We start from the raw sequence: 9,534 nt of genomic DNA on the forward strand, positions 1-9,534 counted from the left end.
GGGAACTCAAGGGATTGGGACTGAACAGCTGTGTAGCCTTAAGACAACCACTAATCAGTGAGGCTAACCGGAAAAAAAGGCTTCAATTTGCTAGGGAGCATAAAGATTGGACTCTGGAGCAATGGAAGAAGGTCATGTGGTCTAATGAGTCCAGATTTACCCTGTTCCAGAGTGATGGGCGCATCAGGGTAAGAAGAGAGGCAGATGAAGTGATGCACCCATCATGCCTAGTGCCTACTGTACAAGCCTGTGGGGGCAGTGCTATGATGTGGGGTTGCTGCAGTTGGTCAGGTCTAGGTTCAGCAACAGTATGTGCTCAAAGAATGAGGTCAGCCGACTGCCTGAATATACTGAATGACCAGGTTATTCCATCAATGGATTTTTTCTTCCCTGATGGCACGGGCATATTCCAAGATGACAATGCCAGGATTCATCGGGCTCAAATTGTGACAGAGTGGTTCAGGGAGCATGAGACATCATTTTCACACGTGGATTGGCCACCACAGAGTCCAGACCTTAACCCCATTGAGGATCTTTAGGATGTGCTGGAGAAGGCTTTGCGCAGCGGTCAGACTCTACCATCATCAATACAAGATCTTGGTGAGAAATTAATGCAACACTGGATGGAAATAAATCTAGTGACATTGCAGAAGCTTATCGAAACAATGCCACAGCGAATGCATGTCGTAATCAAAGCTAAAGGCGGTCCAACGAAATATTAGAGTGTGTGACCTTTTTTTTTTTTTGGTGGTGACTTTTTTTTTGGCCAGGCAGTGTATGTTTTAATGTAAATATTATTTTAAAGCACCACATTATAATTTTAAAATGCAACAAAAAAAAATGGTATACTTGCTGCATTAATTTACTTTTGCCCTCGTGAGTTCATAGCCCCAATGTAGCGAAAAATAATATTACAATAGCAGAAAAAACAAATTCAGAAAAACAGCTTAAAATGAAAAAAGATTCTGCTCTTTTATGTCAGAATTATTTTTTTGTAAGGTTAAAAGCGGCTTGGTTAGTGGAAAAAAAATTCAGAAATTACAATTGTATTTTATTAGAATGTAGGGCTTCAAATAATAAGTCTCTCTTACCATACCAGGGAAATGATCAATATAGTTATTATTGACACCTGTAGGCCCCAGACAATGTTGGTGCCTTTGACTGTATCAACAAAGACAGCTGGATGGTTTGTACCAGTTTAACGGTTATGTCAAAGAATAAGCCAGTTAGCTCTTAAGATGTTACAATTATTAACATCTTATGTTATAATTCATACAAATTATTTTCACTGACAATTAGTGTTATATAGAGCACACATAGTATTAGAAAGTGACATCCATAGTTGTCACTAGATGAGAGTTCACAGCTCTGTCTGCGGCCCAGAATACAGCATCTATAGAGGAATTAATGAACTGATTCCACCTTAATTAAGCATGATTATGAGGAGTTTCCAAATAGTTAGTTGCCTATATCATGTGCAAGATGCTCATAAAAGAATGTGTTATAACAGTCAGGTAAACGTCATAAAGGCAGAATTACAGTTGTAATCCTCAAAACCTGTTAAAAAAAACCCCCAATAGAAACATTGCAACCTGTCATGCAGTTTCCAGGGTGTAACTGGGACACATGTCAGGCGACATCCTGTGCGTTGACCCCGTCAGTCCTTGATAGACCGGTACAGGCTGAGTCGACTGAAGTAAACATGATAAATGTCATTCACCCCACCGGCTTCTGTATTTCCCTTCCCTTTGTTCAGCTGCAGAGTTTAGCCTTATCGTAGCCACGTGGAGAACCTAGATCCTTCTGCATGGGAAGTCCAGGGTCACTTTTCTCCCATCAAATGCAGGGTCTTAAAAAGGAGGGTCAAGGCTGATTATGCCACATCCTGGATAAATACAGTCGGGGCCTGAGCTCGTGGAGTTCACTGGAGTCATTCTGTGGATACTTTTCTTCCTTCGTAATGTTTCCTCTGGAAGAGTTTACAAACCACTCTTGCTCTGGCTACCGGGATCAGCCTCCTCACACAATCCTTTACAACATCTTGAGCGGGAGCGAGAGTCGCTACCTCAATGACAAACTGAACCGTGACGCCACAGCACACAAGTGCCACTGTGAGCAGAGGCGGACGGTTTGCCTTCAGGACCCAAAGGCCACCTGCCAAGTGGCCTCCAGCGTGCTGGTCAAAACCGTCTGCTTCGTGAGAAGTTTGCCATCCTTCAGTCAGCTTCCGTCAGAGGATCAGTCATCTTTGTTAAGACGCTGCTGGGTTCCTCTATTTGTTCTGGGGCTTGCCCAAGAAAAGATAGTCTTTGAGGTGACGGATGCACCGAATACGAGTATCCTTAGAAAGATTCTGCTCGGACCAGGACTCGCGGGAAACCAGGCTGACCAACCGACTCTTGCCAGAGTTCACAACTTGAGAGCTTGCTTGCATAAGCTGTGGAATCTGGATCTCAGTCCAAAGGAGTATGCTTATCTAAAAGGGGCTTTGCTGTTCGACCCAGGTAAAAACTCATTTTTACTAGTTTTGCCAACGCTAATTTAATTTGTTGGATATGTGGTTAAACAGAATATTCTCTTTATCAGCTGTTCCGGGATTGAGCGCCTCGTCGTTCATCGAAGGCCTCCAGCGGGAAGCTCAGAGAGCTCTTCGAGAAGTCATCCGCCTCCTGCACCCGGAGGACGCCGCTCGCTTCAGTCACGTCCTTGGAGCAGCCTCCACCACTCAGACCGTCAGCCACAGCCTGGTCACGGAGCTCTTCTTCAAGCCAGTAATTGGCAACGCAAATATGTTACATTTATTAACAGAGATGTTGTTTGTGCAATGAGATCCCAGTGAGAAAGCCTTGTGTGAGTTAAGTGTTGTTGTTTTTTTTTTATAGTGAACCTTGGTCAAGAAGCTCATTAATAAACATTTTAATACTTTCTTCAGCTTTATAAAGCTTGAGAACCGCATGACTTCTGTGAAAAGTATATAAATCATCTATTAGAAGTGTCCTAGGGGGAATTTAAAGGCAGTATGACCTGACAGATGAGTACTTTGACTCCCTCATGTGGCCATATGTGCAAATGACAAGCAAACAATTTCTTCTTTTTGTTTCACTTCATTTGCTTTATTGTTTTTACAACAAGAAATCAGTTAAAAGATGAGTTAGTGTCAATATAAGAACCTGCCGACACATCAATGGCAGAACGTACAAAGTACAACACCTTGGTGAGAGGCCCAAGCGTTACACAGGAAACCTGAGAAAATCCAATGTGCGAATGAAAACAAAATGCTAAGCTTTAGCAGACACGTCACCCAGTTTGGTGAAATAAGAAGTATGTCAGGATGATACAGTGTGTATATATATATATATATATATATGACACAGACACACACTATCACCTCAACAATATAGTAGCGTTTTCCGTTTCTTGGTTGAAACCTGAGCAACCAGTCTCACACCATTTCATTATAACCACCCTGAGGCTCCATACACACTTAAAATACACTGTGTGTGTAAATGATCTCGGTCACAAACGTACTTTTTGTTTTATACTTACATTTGAAATGGAGGCACGAGAGGATAACATCCTGGGTGGCAAGAGTGTAATCTGGACAGTTAAAGCCACACATTTAAAAACATGTGGATTAGCTGCCCATGTGTGTTATAAAAGGGTTCATAAACTAATGCTGATAAGAAGCACACAAGAGCTGAATAAATTCCACTGAGTCAGCTGGCCAAATTCCCATCAGAACCCAGGAGCAAACACAGCAAGCAATGGCTGCGGTAGTAAAAACCGACACGCACTCCTTGAGTCAGAGTCATGTCATTAGAGGTCTACTTGATATTAGACTAGCTGCAGTCAACACAGAGTTCATGTTATTACACTAATAATGAGAACCTGCTTTGAAGAAAGAGAAACACGCTCCACACGATATGAACGTCATAAACCTCACAGCAGAAAAAATACATTTTCACAATGTATATTCTGTACCTTTCAACCTGTTTTTTTTCTTCAGGGGAAAAAAACGAATACGATTTACTTGGCAAGAGGATACCACTTTCATATCTGTACGGTCAATATGAAGCTACCGCCTCGAGTCGGTTAGCTTAGCTTAGCATTAAGACTGACACTGTGGAAAACAGCTAGCCTGGCTCAATACTCCTATCAGCGCCTTTAAAAGCAAATCATCAGCATGTTGTGAATACTTTCTAATAAGTACGGACACAAAACTGAAATAATGTCAAATTTTATCCAAGGAATAGTCTGGTGCATAAGAAAAATCACATCTCGACGGTTGTATGCTTCTGTTACCTTCAGACAGAAGCAGGCTAGCTGTTTCCCCTCGTTTCAAGTCTTTATGCTAAGCTAAGCTGTGGCTTGTAAGTCTCCGGAAGAAAGCAAAGAAGCTGATTTCCCCCTAAAAAAATGTTTTGAACTGTTCCTTTTCCATTCGTATTACTACTGTACAATCAGGCCTCACTACAAAAACTCCTAAATATTAGAATGAGAAGATTTAAGCCATCATATAAAACATTTTCTTCATGTACGCTGTTGCCACACAATACCTCTTACAAGAATATGAAATATGGCAAATTATGAAAACTCCCAGAACATAATTTGTGATCATTGATCTGGAATCACTGACTGTAAATATGAGATACATAACCACAGGATTGAAAGCATTGAATAGTCTAAAAATCACACAAATACGTTTAAATTTAAGATAATTACAAGATGATGAAATATGCAAAAAATAATATATACACAACTTACAGAACTAAAGCTAAATGTCCTTTGCATAACAGCAGAATAATCTGAAGAGCCAAAATGAGTCAGCGTTCATGATCACAGCTCTCCTTCAAGGACACAAAGGACACAACAAGAGCCACAAAGAGCTGCTGCAGGACAAGCTCTCAATCAAACAATCCTTCAAACACGCACATGCTATTCATCGAACTTAAATATCTACACACAGAGAGCCCTGAGTTCACTGGAGTCCTTCAGACAATGTGAATATTCACATGTTCTTCTCCCCACAGCTAAGCCTCTACAGACAGCTTGGCTCAGCCAGAGACTCCCGTGCAAGTACAGCGTCTCCTTTCAACGTCCCGTTATGAGACCGTGAGGACACAGCGGGACAAAATGATTCAAGCATAGGCGGCCATCGCTGAGCAGGAATCATGTTCTCACAGAGGTGCGAATGAGTGGCACGCCGGAAGAATTAGTCTCCGTGTGAGACGGCGAGTAGGCTGTTGGAGAACTGGAAGTATGACCTATAAAAAAAATAAAAAGGCAAAATATATATATATAATATATATCATGTTTCGTAATAATGATTTTGGATTTATTTGTTGTAATCTGCAAAGACGGCCAAAAAGGTTGGCGTTGGTCCACTGAGGGTGAGGATGCAGAGTTGAGGGTTTATTGTGAATATATTTGAGTGTTTAGCAGCTCATGTAAAAGGAAAATGGAACTAATCCATATCTGTTATAGCTACTATGTTCTGTGAAGAAGCAGACCCGACATATTTTGTTCAGACAAATATTTTGAAATGAGTTACAGGGTCCATTGCAAATGTTTAATGAGGAAGTGCATGCATTAGACTTCAAGAATACACAATGTGCATTTAAATGATGAACACAGAATAGAAACAGAAACTTTGTTTACAAGAAAACTCCACGAGGCATCTCTAAGGATCTTAATACTAATGAAATCAGGTCCCATCTCTCTGCAGATTAAGGTCCAGCTGGACGTCTTCCATTGCGCCTAACAGTGTAACGTCACTGTGGAGAATTCAAACTCCTTGAACGCCTCCCGTCAAAAGTCCCTTTGCTTTGGCATCTGACTCTTCCCTCATTGCAACCCTGATAAAACGTCGCATGAGCAAGTTGAAAACAAGGCGTTTTCCAACGAGCTCGCACAGTTAATAGAGTTCGGTGAATTCCCAGAGTAAAATGATTTACGTTTTTAGTTTGCCATTGGTTTGTTGTTTGGGTTGTTTTCTGTACTAGATATGGCGGACGCACTAAACATTAACAAATCACAAGACGGTCCACATGGAAGAAGATCAAGAGCTAAAATCATTTTTCGGGCATTTTTGTGGAGGTAATTGGTGTAGACTCACTGTTCTCAACAGATTAAAGGGAGAGAATCTCCAAAGTCAAAGAGTTAAACTGCTCCATACACACGCTTAAATGAATACTAAACATCCCGTTTACAGGCCATATTTCTATTTTCTACAACGACGCATTAAAACTTGTTGTGTAGTAGGAAATGTCACTGAGTAGTCAGTCGTAATCACACGAAAGCAAACTGTAAAATAACACCAGAAGTCAAACACCTGCAGGGACGACAATAAGGACACAGAGGTCAAGTCAACCTGGGGGGGGGGGGTTCGATTCTTTAATTAAAAACGTACAAAGTACGAGAGCTTTATGGAGTCCAGTATGAAGAAGCAGATCTAATTTTTGTTGAGAACCACTGATTTAAACCTTCATTTTGGGTCATAAAGTTTACAAAAAACTGAAAAATGAATGTATGAAATATGACAAATCTAAATCCAATCTAGAGATCAGGATGCATCCAAATACTTAGTATCCTTTAAATTCAGACTCGTCTCGTCTGAAATAAAACGTGGACGTTAAAAGTCGGAACAGACTTTATCAGGAAGTCAAAACAGGTGTTGAGTTATTTCTGATTTAAAAAAAACAAACTCAGGCTCATGCTGCTGGATAAGTACTGTGAGCAGCCACTGTTGGCATGTATGACTTCCTCTGTTATAACAGCCAAGTTATGGAAAACACAACACGCACATTATTCAAAGCCACGAATTAGACTAGTGTAAACTAAATATGACAGACTATTCCTCCAATCTTCATTAAAAACAGTACGAGGTACGTGAATGTAACAGTACACTGTGTGAGTAATAACATAATAAAGACAAATTTCTCACCTCCATTGGTCCTCCACATCTCTCTGGCACACTTGTCAGAGGAAGTCAGTTCAGATATTTGGATGTTTGGATTTGATTTGTAGTCATCTTGAGCACACAAGAGTAAAAGAGAGGGATGGTTACTTGATGGCATATAGATGGCGTTTTCAGAAGGCAAACGCTGATATTTTTGGACGTACGACGTGAAAAACCAGAACTCACTGTTGTTGCTGAACGAAAAGGAATCGCTCTCCCTCATCGTCTCATTCCCGCTGTCCGACAGCGTCCTCTCCACCCTGGAGACGTGTGGCCTCCTCTTGCTGCTCTTCCGAGTGCTGATGCGAATGATGCCGCGCACCAGACGACACTCCGCCTCCTGCTCGCCCATTTTGTGCTCCTCGGCCAGCGAGTTGATGAGCTGGTTGATGGCCTTGCTCTTCTTCAGGAACACAGAGTCCGAGGTGCACCTGGCCAACTCTTCGATCTGATATTCGGAGTAGAGCTCCAGTAGCTTCTTAGCAATCAGGGAGTCCACGTCCTCCTCGCCGTCTTCCCAGCCGTCGAACCTCATAGACTCATGCAGAGATGGGTGGCCGGCCTGTGTTTGACCACCGGACGGAGGCACATACGATGGAGATTTAGTCTCAACGCCCAAATACTCTCTCGGAGTGTCGACTTTGACTCCGGCGATGCGGACGTCGCCCAGCCAGTCTGTGCCGTCCTCCTCTTTGTCGCCTTCCGGGTTCACAGATTGGAGGCTTACCTTCTCCGGTTCGTCTGGGGAGCTCTCGTTCGGCGCCAGGCACGGGGCGAGGATGGAGCGCTGGCAGACCCTGTACAGGCCGCAGGTGAGCACGCTGCACACAAAGCTCCTGCAGCTCCTCTGAGGAGAGCAGGGGTTGCAGGTTTGTGTCGCAGAGGACGGGTCAGCTGAGCCAGGAATGAAGCCAATGGTCTCAGACTCCTTCCCGTTGGCATCCTTCAGGTGGGCTTTGTGGGCTAACTTTGGCTCCGGGGCGGGGAGCCTGTCTTCCACTGGGTCGACACAGCGCTCCTCGTAGGAAGACCTCTGGCTGCCGCTCCGGCTGGTTCCGTGCCTGTAGCTGCCGGGCCCCGAGCTGTGCCTCAAACTGCCAACGGACATGACTTACTGCCCCCCAAAATCTGTACGAGCATGAGAGAAAACGAGGTCAATATCGGTGTAACTTCATGCTGAGGCAGTGGGGGGGAAATTGCATCATCAAAGCTTGCAAAATCTAAAAATCACGCGAGGCCACCTGAGGGCATCTCTCTTCAAAACAAATGTGAAACTACTATCCCCAGGTGGCAGGTAAAGTGACCCAACTGGTTCTCTGGGTGGCGTGTGAGCACACAGGCACAGTACACTACCTAGTCACTGCATGATGTCAGGGGGATTTCTAACAATTAAACTGAGCTGTTACATTGCAACTGTTGAATGAAGACAAAATATAAAATATTATGTGAAAAAGGTTCAAAATATTAGCTTATAATACATAAGCTAACTGCTTAGTGCTAACCCTTCTCCTGTGTTTACACTGTGACACTGAATCAACACCATTACACCAAATTGAAATAGATAATCTTTTAATTTAATGCCACCCTTGCTTGCTTGATGACAGCCACTATTGCAGCAGACCTAACGTTATGTTAAAAGACATTTCTTATGAGAGTAACCATGCATCTGTTGAACGAATGTTTACAGCAGCTATACCATGTAGTTATTAGCCGAAAGCTAATAAACAAACAAAAAATTAACATAATATTTAGCGGCTTTTTCCTCATTAGTTTTACACTCATTTGCCATTAATTACACGTCACAGTTTGAACACACGTTTAGCCACCTTCATGTAACATTGTACATTGTTTTCACTTTCATGGCGACTTGTCATCTCGACTCTTTCCTCCATTAGAGGACTTACTCACTAAACATGAGCCTATACTCACAGTTTACACGGTGCGTCCGCCAACTGACTTCCGAATTACTTGTTGTCTTCGCCACCTCACATTACACATTTCTGCGTTAAATCCATTTTTGAACGTCCTATATATCGACTCTGCTCAAAAAAATTTCGCTTTCAGGCGAGTTTTCTACCTGCTCCCCGTACCTGAGCGTCAAGGTGGAGGAAAAGCACCAGGTAGCTAGAAACAGGAGGTTGGACTTCCGGTTATGACTTCAGAAATAAAACGCAAGTAAAATTGGCACTATGATTTCATAATGTATTCTACGTATACACAAAGGCAACACGGTGGAAAAGTATTTTAATCACGTAGCAATTAGCAGAGAAAGGCGAAATTATATTTTGTATACATTTGCTCACACACACACCCTCAAAAACCAAAAGTCAACATTTACACACTTTTATTTTGACATGGTTTCCGGTGTTACTCAAAGTTCTGACTGCCTGCCAAGAACAACAGGTACACTGACATTGAGTAGTCTACTAAACCATGACAGTTTTTTATGACATACTACTATATAATGAAGGTTTTCATGACTCATACATATTAATGTTTAATGTTTCATAACAGTGATCACAACCTATGACAAAGCATTTATTTTAACGTATAATTACGGCAATATGACACAACCA

General features: G+C 42.3%; 2 protein-coding genes across 2 annotated transcripts; one reads left to right on the forward strand and one right to left on the reverse strand.

Moving 5' to 3' along the window:
- The first annotated feature begins 520 nt into the window (after positions 1–520).
- Positions 521–2,927, forward strand: LOC137872909 (nuclear receptor subfamily 0 group B member 2-like). The gene is made up of 2 exons (XM_068711418.1): positions 521–2,504; positions 2,587–2,927. Exons 1-2 carry the CDS (start codon positions 1,961–1,963, stop codon positions 2,826–2,828), a joined length of 786 nt encoding a protein of 261 aa, XP_068567519.1. The 5' UTR covers positions 521–1,960; the 3' UTR covers positions 2,829–2,927.
- Positions 2,928–4,683: 1,756 nt separating this feature from the next.
- Positions 4,684–9,049, reverse strand: kdf1b (keratinocyte differentiation factor 1b). The gene is made up of 4 exons (XM_068711415.1): positions 8,888–9,049; positions 7,145–8,086; positions 6,944–7,030; positions 4,684–5,264 (listed from the first exon to the last, which is right to left on the reverse strand). Exons 2-4 carry the CDS (start codon positions 8,064–8,066, stop codon positions 5,170–5,172), a joined length of 1,104 nt encoding a protein of 367 aa, XP_068567516.1. The 5' UTR covers positions 8,067–8,086; positions 8,888–9,049; the 3' UTR covers positions 4,684–5,169.
- Between the last annotated feature and the right edge of the window lie 485 nt (positions 9,050–9,534).

Source organism: Cebidichthys violaceus, unplaced genomic scaffold (assembly GCF_023349555.1).
Source record: "Cebidichthys violaceus isolate CVI_PGR_0920_01 unplaced genomic scaffold, fCebVio1.0.p SCAF_16, whole genome shotgun sequence".
Taxonomy (NCBI): domain Eukaryota; kingdom Metazoa; phylum Chordata; class Actinopteri; order Perciformes; family Stichaeidae; genus Cebidichthys; species Cebidichthys violaceus.